General features: G+C 41.7%; 1 protein-coding gene across 6 annotated transcripts in view; it reads left to right on the plus strand.

The window, feature by feature from the left end:
* The window catches only part of Unc5d (unc-5 netrin receptor D), a 511,352-nt gene extending 500,142 nt beyond the window's left edge, over positions 1-11,210 (plus strand). For all 6 annotated transcript variants that reach the window (XM_038327783.1, XM_038327784.1, XM_038327785.1 and 3 more), the window contains one exon: positions 11,006-11,210. In XM_038327783.1, the coding sequence (XP_038183711.1) occupies positions 11,006-11,210 (205 nt within the window). The remainder of the gene's footprint in view (positions 1-11,005) is intronic.
* Positions 11,211-13,325: the final 2,115 nt, after the last annotated feature.

Here is a 13,325-nt window from a genome sequence, read left to right on the forward strand (position 1 = left end):
GCCTTGGCAAATCAAAACTCTTCATTTCATAATTTCCATTCATCCCAAAGTAGCTGATAAGAGTGGGTTCTACCAGCATTATTTTTATTTTCCTTGCCTTTGGTACTATTGCTTTGTTTTGTTATTTTGTTTTCAGGAAGAAAAAAAAACCTCTTATCTTCTTAATGCTTGGCCTCCTCTTGCCTTCTCACTTCTTCTCCCTATTTTCACAGACATTGTGCCTGACTCTTTTTCAATCTGAAAGGGGGGGTTATGTGTCTGCCAAGAAAAGATGGAATATGACTCCCTGCCTCAGAACGGATTCAGACTCCACAAATGAAGGCTCCAACCAGAAGTCAGGAGGAGGCACTGTTGCCAGAGAAAAATGAATTTACAGAGAATAGGCAGCTCCCAAGAGAATAGATACCTCTTTGAAAAGGCAAAGGCTTATACTGAAAATGGAAGCATCAAACAATATGAATATGCAGGAAAGACAATAACTTAGAGAGGTTTCAAACTTAGCAAGTTTGACAGAGGAGAGAATTCTTGGTTGTCATCCGTGAAAACAACTGTTTCAAGTTTATTTTCTGATCAAAATGAACATAGAATGATAAATAAACCCAAAAAAATGAATTTTATTGAGGGATGGGGAGGAAAAGAAAGGGGGAGGAGAGGAAGGGAGATGGGAGGGCAGGGGAAGGAAGAAAGGAGAGGAGACGACAGGAGAGGAGAGGGGAGAGGAGGGGAGGGGAGAAGAGAGGAGAAGAGAGGAGAGGAAGATGCTTCCTCAGCAGGGACACAAGTTTGCCCAGCAACCCAGGTGCTGCTGCTAATTCCAATCTATGTAAACATGTTACTTACATGCTGGAGTTTTTCTTTCTAGCCATAGCTCATATAGAATAGACAGTATAGTAAGTCTCTATTCTAATTATAAAAGCTATGATTTTTAAATTGTCGTTTAGCAAACAGATACTTTCCCTGCCCCACAGTGCACAGGCACTCCTGCGCACTCCATTGATTTACAGAGTGAGCATGGGGGAGCTCCAGCTCTGTTCTTTTGACTCTCCATTTACAGTAGACAGAGTCACATATTTCTGACCTCACACTGTAGGGAAACTGCAAATCAAGCAGAGGACTCCATTTAGCATCTTTTATGTCCAGACACTAATGAACAGCAATTGTCCATTCTGGAGCTAGCTCCCCTTCTAGTGTCTAGGGTTATGAGCCAGTTGACTTGCTGCTTGCTTATTTTCCCCTAACACCTCTTCTCGGGGACAGCCTAAGCTCCCTTGACATAAGTAATTCAAATGCCTATTGTGTTGAAATTTTTCCAGCATAGTGCCCAGACACGTTCAACAAATGTTAGTTGTTCACCTTGACATTGCCGCGATGAATGCCAGATTAAAATAGCGTGGATGTGTATAATCTGCTTCTCTCTTGAAATCTTACCCAGATAACATATTCAGTTCAGTGGGCAGCATTTCCTCCCTCGCTCTTTGTTCTCCAGCTTTGATCTTCAAAAGCTGTGAAGTGAATGATTTCAGCTGGGGTCAGCACACTTTCTGTAAAGGGCCAGATAGGAATTAGTCAGGACATGGAGGATCTGCTTCCAACAACTCAACAACTGCTCAACTTCCTAGGAGAAAGTAAACTTTCAATTAAGAGACCAACAAAGTAAATTACTTTTAAAGCATGGTTTAAAAAAAATCTTATACCTTATTAATCACTAAAAATGGCTGAAATGCTTTTTAAAGAAGATTTATATCATAATACACTAGACTTGGGCCCAAAGAGTTGGTTTGGTTGGTGAAGTGCCTCCCATACAAGTGTGAAGACCAGGGTTTGATTCCCAGCACCTACATATGAGCCCCAGGCCCCTGAGAGACTCTCTCTCAAAAACAAAGTGGATGGCTACTAAGGAACAACACTCAAAGTTGTCCACTGGATTCAACACATATGTACATACACTTACATGTATGTCTGTATACACACACATTAGTTAGGCCATGTAGGATCTGTTGCCAACAACTTAACAACTGCTCAGCTTCCTATCTCTGCAATGTGAACCTGCCAGGAAGGAAAAAGGCCCACCCTGAGCAGGCTTGACTGATCTGGCGAACTGTACTTATAAAAGCAGGCAGCGCCCTGTATTTCCCTCAGTCTGCCATCCCCAGAGCCCCGACTTAGCTGCAGTCCATCCTCATTGAGTAGAGCTTCCTTAGGACTTTGTTGCTCTCGTCAGGACATTACCGGGAACAGAGGATTCTCGTTAGGCTCTATGTTCAGCCTCCTTCAAGGAGGAGAATGCTGTTGAGTCTAGGGCTGACATGGGTACTAAAACATCTGGAGGAGCAGAGTAAGAAGAGTGCTTACAGCCACCTGATATCTGTTGGCTCAACTCAATCTCACTTGGAAGAAATGTCCAAGTTCCTTTTTTATCTTCACATAGAGTCCTATATTAGTTACTGTTCTATTGCACTAGAAAGAGACACCAAAACCAAGGCAACTTTCAAATGAAAGCATGTAGTTAGGGTTTCACTGTAGTTCCAGAGGGTCAGTCCGTCATCATCCTGGCACAGAGCATGGCAGCAGGTAGACGTACATGGTGTTGCAGCAGGAGGTGAGAGCTCGTATCTGATCTGGAAGTTGTAGACAGAGAGAGCAAGTCTGGGCCTAGAGTGTGCTTTTGAAATGTGCTTTGAAGCCCATCCCTCAGTCACACACCTTGTCAAGCAATGCCACACCCACTCCAATAAGATCATCCTTCCCAGTCCTTCTCAAACAGTTCTACAAAGTGGGGACCGAGAATTTAAACATATGAGCCTATTGGGGCCATTCTCAATAAGATCACCCCAAGTACCAGAGATACGCATCATCCTTCTCTCAAAGAAGCATGTATAACAGAGGTGGAATAAAATCCTCCTTCATTTCCTACTGTGCAATACCAGATTAATGATTTAACTCTCATGATTAGGAATAACATAGTATAAATTTTATTAATCTGGAATATAGGAAATGTACAATTGCCAATATACAGGTTCAGCACTCCAGAGGCAGAGACAGGTGGATCTCCTGTGAGTTTAAGGCCAGCCTGGTCTACAAGAGCTAGTTCCAGGACAGAAGTAAAGAGAAACTCTGTCTTGATAAAACAAAAAACAAAAAAGAAAAAGATAAAAAGAACACTATGTCAGAGGCCTAGAATTCCATCAGCTCTGGAGTCAGGAAAGAAAGATGAGCACAGAGGTCCACACATGCTTTCTACTCAGAGAATCCACTCGCTCTAATCACATAATAAACTTTTACCTGACTTTCCTCTTTCTTCCATCTTCTCAAAAGCATTGAACATATATCAATAACAGCCATCAAATCCCAAAGAAAGGATTTCCAAGAGAAATGAGAATATTTGCTCTATTTTTTTTCTGACAGTCCTAAAGATATTCTTTACTCTTCTTTGGCAAATGTAAATGCCAGTGTCCCTTATGATGATTTGCCTTTACACACACACACACACACACACACACACACAAGCACTCATACAAACACATACAAAAAACACACATTCACACACAAACACACACATTCACACACAAAAAACACACTCACTCACTCACACATTCTCTCTCTCATACACACACATTATATATATATATATATATATATATATATATATATATATATATATATATATATCTGAACAATGGGCAGTCTTGCAACTAGTCTGCTATATAAATCACATTGCAGCGCCCAGTGAAGATGCCAGAGATGAAAGTTGCAGTTATGGGTGCTGTGAACAGGGCTGACTCTAACTAAGCACCCATACTAAACTTACAAGGTTACATGTTTAGTCTGTAGTCTCAGCTGTAGTAACTATATGTATTGCTCTGACCCTGTGTGATTAGTAGGAGATGGTGGAGACCATTGCTGAGGACTAATTCAATACCTGCTTCTAGGATTGAAGAGATGGTTCAGTGGTTAAGAGCATTTGCTGTCCTTGCAGAGAACCTGGCTTCAGTTTCCAGCTCCTACAGAGTGGCTCACAACTGGCTGTAACTCCTTTCCTAAGAGATTGAATGCCCTCCTTCATGGGCACCAGGCAGGCACATACCCAGATACGTATACAGAAAAATATTCATACACATAAAATACCTGCTTCAGTCAGCAGTATCCCACCATATCTAAACTGACATATTGCTTTATATTTTTATGATGCTTGTTTCTAAATTGCATTTTACATGTATAGATAAGACTGCCAACCTAGGAGAAATTCAATAACTAATCCCTGAATAAGTGATCTGAATTACTGCACAGGACATTATCTTGACCGTGGCATTCTGCTTCCTTGGATGTACAGCTGACACAAACAGGGATCAAGGGGTGTTTGAGAATAAGTCTTAACAAGGAAACAAGCCCCCAAACCAAGCTGTCTTTTCCTGGATGCCTAAGTGTGTGAAGCTTTGACTAGCTGTTTCAAAGTCTGTAAGGCCTTGTGATTTCTGCATTCAAGAATCCCTTGTGAGACCAAAGCTTGACTGTGTTGCTATGGGAACAGATGCATGCGATATGGCTGCATGAATAGAAGGGAAACAGCCAAAGTAGAAGAAAATTACATCTTATTAACTGTCTTTCCCAAGACCTTCCCTAATAGTAGACTTATTTGAAAATTTGGCAGCATTGCCAAAGAAACATATTTCTTGTTAGTCATCTAGTTCAAACAGATCAAATGTGTCTCAGGTGTTGGGTCCATGGGTGATGCTGTAAAAGTTGAGAAATAATGAAAGTCCTCCAGCCTTGTGGCTGATAAAGGACATGGTGACATCTTGTTTTCATGCCTGCACATCTTTCAGTAGGACCTCTAATGAGAAGGAGAGTCTCCTCATATTGAGGTCAGATCTTTTCGTCCCCTCTGTCCACCTTCTTAATTGGAAGCATCAGAGTAGTAAAATAGCCAGAAGGCAGAGGGGGAAGGACCCATGGAATCACACAGCAGCCAACTCATGTGGGCAGAGGAGCTGCTGAGAATTCTCAAATGTAGCAAAGTTCCAGAGCAGGCCTTGGGGCGAAGAAGGAAGGGAAAGGGAGAAGCACAATACTGAGTCCAGATTGCATCCCCAACAGCGCCTCCCATCTCATTCATGCTTGGAAATTTCCTGTGCTCACACCAGACAGAGCTTGCTTGGCTCTGCAGGCTTAGAAGCCAGAAAGCACCCCCTTACCTTTTAAGGCTGACATTTCCAAATTAAAACAGCAAAAACAAACAAACAAACAAAAAAACCCTTCATGGCATCTAGGAGAATTAAGGCACAGGGCAATAGCATTATGTAGGTCCCTGGAGGTGAAATACAATGAAGCTTAAATCAGATTTGCTGGTTATAGTCCAGTAGACTTACTGACTTATTCAGGGTCTGAAATCTGAAAAGCCCGGGAGGCCAGAGGGTTCTAACACAGCAGAGTGGTGGGTGTTTGGGCTTCATTCTGCTGAAGTTAACGACTCATGAAACTGCCTGCTGATATGAAACAGAAAAGAGGCAGCCCTGGGACAGGTTTAGCCATGAACAAGCTGTATATGGATTGTAAGTGGCAGGTGTCCATCCTGAAGGCAATATGTAAAAGAAGCTTTTCATGATCTTGTGTTCACACTGTTAGGGCCAAGGGGTGATCACAGGAGATGGTGCCAAGTTTGGGGGAAGGGATTGTTTGTTTGTTTGTTTGTCTTTTGTTTTTCCTTAGGCACTGGTAAGCCAATCTTGGAAGCAATAAGCTCCCCCCTTTAAACATGGCCCTCTTCTGAAAAGATGGACATAGCAGAGCCCCACGGACTAAAGGATGCCCCGAACAAACAGCATTGAAATCTATACTGAAAATGCCAACAATGTCCGTATGTCTGGAGCTGATGTCTTTCAGATAGTAGAAAGTAAAAGGACAGTGATCTCGCCTTACTTATCTAAGTGCCCCTTAGGTGGCTTTTCCTTCCAGTGAGTTTGAAGCCTTGTGAAGTTCACACCAAAGAGCTTGCAAAGTCTAACTAGTTCGCCCTTCCTCCAGTGAGGATTGGCACTGCATGCTTTTCTCTTGGAATTAACCAGAGTCCTACTTTGCCCTCAGGGTTCTCAAAAATGCTTCATGGTGATTAATGAAGAAAGTTGACTTGAATTCAGATTATTTTTTTCCCCCACACGGATATATTCCAATTCAAAGCAACATCCGGACTTTTATTTGGTAGGCTTTGTCGTTGTTTCCTTTCCAAGAGATAGAAATCATCGCGTGTGTCCCGGGAAGAATAGAACTGGAGCTTTGAGAAGAGACTGCAACTAGTTAGGTTCTCATTTGGCAGCTAGAAACTTCTAGGCCCAGAGGCTTCCATACATTACCCGGAGAGTGAAGGGCCCTTATGGTTTTCTCTCCAGGAGCAGATGACAGAATAGACAGAAAGGAGCTCAGGGAAGGATCAGGATGTTCAGACTAGCGTGGTGGATCTGAGCATGTCTTCAGCTGTCCTCACCCTTCCCTTCTGTGTCCTCTGGTCATCTCCCCTTCCCAGGAAGCCATAGGGTTCTTATAGAGCTTGCCTCTTGCCCCCTCAGTAGCAGTAGATGAACGCTCACTTGCCTTACCACTACAGGGGCTTTGCTCTTTGGAGTTTGGAGATGAAAGCTTGATGAGCCGAGCACATGAGTATGATATGTCCAATTACCGTGATTCAGTAAGAATGGCTCTGCTCTTCTGTTTGCATTTAAAGAACTGTGTGGAGGGTTGCTGTGGGTCCCATAAGAGGTTTTCATTAAATGAGACAATTAGGATGATAGCAGCGATACTAATATTGTTTCATTAGGACTGTGATTCAGTTCCCTATCCCACACTGTACAGTAGGATTATGCACTTCTCTAGAAACAATGTTTTCTAATTTATTATAGATAGCTCAACTTGCTTTTTACTGTTTTAAAAAACTGATAAACCCTTCAGAAAGAAGCTTTTAAGGGGGGGAAAGAAAGAGGCTGACTTCAATATACATTTTTTAAGGAATGTAAACACACTTGCTGCCCTTGGGGTTACAGATGCAATTGGTTGACAATGTTGGGTAGAAGCCCAAATCCTTAATGAAATTACAGCCTGCACCTAGTAGAGGAGTCTCCAGTGCTGAGGCTATTTGGCTGCAACTGAAAGTGGATCCCTGCTGTACGTTGGAATAAAATTTATTGGCACACTTATCATAGGGATAGCTGACCCTTTTGAGGAAGGAGGTATATTGGTTTCTTGGAGTCCCCATCCCCAGCCTACACTCGAAGTAAATAAAGGAAAAGCTTTGCTGTCTGCAGGTTAGGGTAAAAAAAAAAAAAAAAAGGTTCCTAGGAAGTACAGCTGTCTTTGAGAGTTCTTCCATACAGTCCCTAGAGTTTAGATTGCTTCAGATAGAGCCCTGACTCCTAGGCCACAATTACCCTAGCCTCTGATGGCTAATTGAGAATGTAAACAAAGGTAAATGACCACAGAAGGCATTTGTATTTGAATACTGTGGGGATTGCAGGGGAAAACCCAAAACCTTTCACTGCCCCAGCTGGAAGCAGGTTCGCTTTTTGTAGAGCCAATTGTGAGTGTCACTAATTATGATGGCCCTGTGTGGTGGAATTTTATCATAACCTCCCAAACTTCACTGCCCTCAATTTACGTACCCCAGATAAAAAAGAAGTCTCATCTCAATAAATCTTGCCAAAATCTTAGAACCTAATCTAAGTTCCACTTTCCCTCTAACACAGTTTTCAATTTGAAGGTGTATTTTGAAAATAAAAGGTTTAAGTGTGGTGTTTTAGTCAGAGTTTCCCAAAGTCAGATCTCTCTCTCTCTCCCTCCCTCCCCCCCCTCTCTCTCGCTCATTTAAATGATAATTTAAATCATTGCTTGTCCCATTAGCTCTAACTTCTTATTGACTAACATTTTAATTTAACCCATTTCTATTAATCTGTGTGTCACCACGTGACTGTGGCTTACCAGGTAAAGTTTCCGTGTCTATCTCTGGTGGAGGCTACATGGCTTCTCTCTGACTCCTCCTTCTTTCTCCCAGCATTCTGTTTAGTTTTCCCCGCCTAGCTAAGTTCTGCCCTGCAATAGGTCCAAAGCAGTTTCTTTATTCATTAATGGTATTCACAGCATACAGAGGGGATTCCCACATCAATAAGCTTGAGAATTTTCATTATTTAGTTGTTAAGCTTTTATCTTGAAGTGCCAAGGATCCCTAAACATGTGAATGGATAAATGTCTTAGAGTTCTGCAGCCAGATTGTCCAGCTTGGGGCTCAGCAACCTTGGACATCTAGATACTTTTATCAAAGGAAACACAAAGCAGGAGGTTCAGTCTAAGTTTCTTCTCAGCTTTAGACATCTAATTAAGTCATGAGAGCTCCGGACAGAGGCAGCATAATGGCTCCAGGGCAAATCTGGCCTTTTCCCTGTCTGTCACAAACTAAGAATAGTTGTTTCATTTATAAATGTATCAAAGGGGAAAGCGCCACAAGAGTAAGAAAGGTGGAATGGACATGACAATCAAATTTCAGCTTTCCTACATACAGTGTAGGATCACATTGTCTCTTGCTGCTCTCACAGTGCCATGGTAGAGTGCAGCAGATTCAGAGAGGCCATTCGAGAACCACAAAGCCAGAACTATTTGCTATCTAGCCTTTTGAAGGTTTGTCAATGTCTGAAATACGTTGTGGTCTACCATTAAGATCTTTATGAGCCCAGTCACAGGACAAAAGTCTAATATCATTTAATAGAAAATGCAAAATAAAGCATTCTGCAGTAAAACGGAACTGCTCTTTTAGTTGTATTTTGTGTGTAGGAAAAGGAATCCTGGGAAACCAGTCCAAGGCTAGACTAGACCTCTACCACTGAGCCATAGCCCAGCTTGCAGTTTTTGCCTTTTTAACAAGAGTGGGGATCACAAAGACCTTTTATTCCTTCCAAAAGCTGTTAACTGATATGGAAAAGCATGACCACACCAGCTAGCCTGAATGTACTGAAGTCTGACCTCTAGGTGTGCCTATTTTTCCCACTATCTTTTCTAGTTCTGTATTGCCTGAGACTTAGGAAAGGGGATAGGTATAGTAAGATCCAGAAACTTCTAGAAACATCTCCCCCAAAATATGAGAAAGTGTCAGTGTTCAAATCCAAGTTTTTAAATAACAGGAACCAGAAGCCCTCCAGGTACTCCTGCAGGATTTGCTGTTTCTGTTAGCATGGAAGGGGTGCATGGGGCTGGTGAATGTGAGGGAAGGTGGGGGCGGGCAGGCAGAAGAAGGTGAGAAAACAATGAAAGAAACTAGAGACTAGTGTCAATATTCCTAAACTGGCATTCTCCCCTTCTTGATTAAAAAATTATGTTTGGTCAATGTTATATCTAATAACCTTGGTACTTATGCTGTAATGTGTATGTGTGTGTCATATAAGTAGTCATATATAGTTGAAAGCTCCTCTGCTCTCGTTCAGTGCTATTTACGGGATTCCACTTTGTGATCATCTGCTGGGAAGACTGGCAGAAAAGGCAACTATCTTCAAAATAGGAACAGCTTTTTAAAATCTTTTCAAAACACTAAATTTTCATCAGGCATGACATTTCTGTCCTTACTGTAAAAGTCCCCATGAAAAACAGTGACCTTTAATCCTTTGTGTTGTCTTTGTCCTCATCAGAGCAAAGTTATTGTCCAAAAGGTTGAGGTTCGCTTTTTTCTCTTTCACTGAGGATGCTATATCACCTAGAAAAGACATCTAAGAATCAATTACTCAGTTAATGTCAGCTAATGGATGTTGAATAAATACCTGTCATAGTATTATGATAAATGCTATGGCAGATTCAGGAAATGATTCAATATGATCTTTAGCTTTCAGCGTTTTGTAGTCAAGAAAGAAGACAGTAGCAGTGAAAGGGAAATGTGTGTGTGTGTGTGTGTGTGTGTGTGTGTGTGTGTGTGTGTGATGATCTACATAGCTTCAATGAGGTCAGACCAGATAGGCATGAAAACAAACTTTTTCTGACTTGATAGACAGAATGTAGGAATGCAGCATGTGTTCAGAGTTTAGACACAGAGTTCCAAGTCTATATGATAGAAATTCTGAGGTGCTAAGATAAAAATAATGTCTGTTCCCAAAATAGAAGGGAGATACTGCTGATTTTTACCAAAGGAAGAAACAACAAAGGGAAAGGTCAAAATCGAACGTTTTAATGTAAGGAATTAGAAAAAGAACCATAAATACTGGTGCTTATAGCTACTAATTCCAAGGCATTCAGATGAGAATTGATGCGCTGCGCTTGTAGTGGTAGATAGATTTGTAATTGCAACAATGCCTAAGGCTATAATAAACCCTATAAATAGTTTAATTAGCCAAGAAAATGGGAGGTACATATTTAGCACCAAAGAACACGGGGGTCAAAAACTGAAGACAAAACCTTGGTAGCCCTTATATTTGCAGAAGAGGTAGGGAGTCAAATATTTGGAAAAGGGGGGGGGTGATGATTTACCTTATCATACAAACCAATGTAAAAGAACACTTCAAGAGAACAATTAGAAGGGAATCATACATACATTTTCATACATGCAACTTAAGAAAGGGAAGGACCAAGGCAAGACTCAAAAGAGAAAGCCACTGGGATCGTTCTGAAGCATAGCTGTGGTTGAGTGTTGGTATACAAACCGGACTGCCTCGGGCCTATGTTTCTGGAACTTTCTACCGCTATTTTATTGCTGTCTTTTAAATTTCATTTTAGGGACTAGTGAGATGGCTTAGCAGCTAGAGGCACGTAGTTGCTGCGGCAGATGACTTTGGTCCGGTTCCCAGCACCTAGCTGGCTGCACCCAGCTACAGTCCCAGGAGTTCAGACGTCCTCGTCTGGCTTGTTAGGGTACGCTCGTGCTACGTAAGTGAAAGTGGCACACATATAAATATAAATAAGCAAACCTCGGAAGTTCCTTTTGATTCCTTTACAGCGATTCCTTGTTTCATCGTTCCCACTTATTCACCTTTTGTTTCATTTTACCTAGGAATTTGTCGTATTTTGCTACACAAAGTAGCCCCTCTGCTGTCATTTTGAACCTCTGGGAAGCTCGTCACCAGCAGGATGGGGATCTTGACTCACTCGCCTGTGCCCTTGAAGAGATTGGGAGGACACACACGAAACTGTCAAACATCACAGAGTCCCAGCTCGAGGAAGCTGACTTCAACTACAGCAGGCAAAATGGACTCTAATCTGTTTCCTCTCTTGAGGAAGCACTAGTGATGGCCAGCTTCAGGGCAAGTGGCTTCAACTGGGGAAGAAGAGGCAGATTTCTACCCAGTGGCATTTGGGGCATTAATGCAGCCTTTATTGAGAGTCAGTGAAAAATCCCTGGTTGACGAAAATGAATTTGATAATAGGTAAAACATGTTAATAATGGGGGGACATAAAAGAAGAGAATATCTCCTCTGGGTCTACACACGGGTAAACATTGGATATCCTCCTCAGATTTGGACTGCTGAGGGGAGAGGTGAAGGTAACTGGAAACAAGAGTAGTTATGAAAAGTAGAAACAGTACAATAAAGCTGGGAAGGCAGAGAGGAAGTGCATGCTTGGAAACGGGTTTGGAATGACTTGCCCCCCAGGACCACCTGATTCTGAAACCTGATTTTCAGTTTCCAACCAACTAGCACCTAGGATGTTGGAAATCATGGGGAGACTAGTTTTCAGAAGCAAATCCACTTGGCCAACTTATTAGTATGATGTCACCAGTGTTGGGGGAGAGCATTTAGAATTCAGAATCTGAGTACTTCACACCAGCACTTATTATATGGGTCACTTGATTGAGACAAGATCGAAAAGCGAGATAGACCTCAAACTAGTTATTGGTACTTCGACTTCATCCCCCCCCCCGCCCCGCCCCGAAACAAAACTCATTTCTTTTCCCATCCTAACAGATTGCAGTACAGAGATAGTAAAGAACATGACTTCAACTCACCTGAGCAGGACAACCTCTGTTGTGAGCCAAAACTACCCAAATCTCAGTGTTGTTAGAACACAGTTCACTCTGTGGAATGGAGACAGATACGCTAGCCCAGGTCCAGGAAAATATATAGACTGCAGATGTCCCAGGCTTTGAGTAAGCTCTGATTCTAGGAGATAGGTAGACCCCCTCTACTCCCATTCCAGGAGACTGGATAACCCATGTTGTCCAATATTTTTTTCCTCTAAGAAATGTGTTTTACTGTGCTTTTCCATCCAGATTCTGGAATTCTTCTAACTTTTTATACTATGCCATCACAGTATGTCTTGATGGAACTTTAGAACACGACATCCTGCTGTCACCTTTTGGAAACTTACCTGATAGCCTTTCTGAGTAGGATCTGAGTAAATGCACCCAAGAAACAGAATACTCTATGACATTGTCCTAAGAACCACATACATCATTCAGAGAGGCTTTGTGCTCTGACTGCCTGGCCTTCTTGTGTATACATTCTGCTTAGCACTGGTCACTCATGGCTCTCATCTTATGACTTTTATTAATATAAGGCAGTGACATTGTAGGGAATTGGAATCTGTGGGTTACTTGTGAGCTGCATCATATGCTTTGCTACACATTTATATCTGATTACATCATTTTGACCCATACCCTGAGAGACTAGCAATGAACGGATATGTTCATCTTGTGGCGGATCCTTTCGGTAACTGTCCACAATGAGGACAACATAACTCAGACACCTACATTAAATCCCAGGCAACTACATAGCTACTTTGAGGCTGGCTACATTTGAAAAGCGATGTTCAGAAATAGGAGAAATGAGACTCCTTGGTAATCAGGATATGATTATGCTTTTGTTTTTAGGGGCCATTTGTTTGAAAACAAATGTTTGCAATCTCTTTCCAAGTGCAAAAGACCTAAAGACAGGTTGAAGTTATAATCCTATGGTCAAAGCATTGAAGAACTCTTTAATGTGTTAGCCATTTTATCTAACTAATATGTGATATATCTGGCCACCTATATTACATAGAAGACTTGCCATATGCAAATTATAAAAGACCCATGATGCTTTGCTCAGGAACCAAAGGTTTATTTTAGTGAACAAACAAATCATCTTAGAACTGTCAGACCTACACAGAATCCCATGCTGGACCAGGAGGACACCTTTTTCCTAGTATTCTCAACCTATTTATTCATCCTTAAGAAAACGAAAGAGAAAGAGCATAAAAATGTAAAACTGCTTGGCATCACTATAAGTTTTTTGATGATGAGCCACAAACTGGATAGGTGATAAGTGGCAGGACCGGATGCAGATTGGAATCTGCATCCCCTGTTAGGTGATAAACTCTTTGCAACACATTCTAGAGAG

This window comes from Arvicola amphibius, chromosome 4 (assembly GCF_903992535.2).
Source record: "Arvicola amphibius chromosome 4, mArvAmp1.2, whole genome shotgun sequence".
Classification (NCBI taxonomy): Eukaryota; Metazoa; Chordata; class Mammalia; order Rodentia; family Cricetidae; genus Arvicola; species Arvicola amphibius.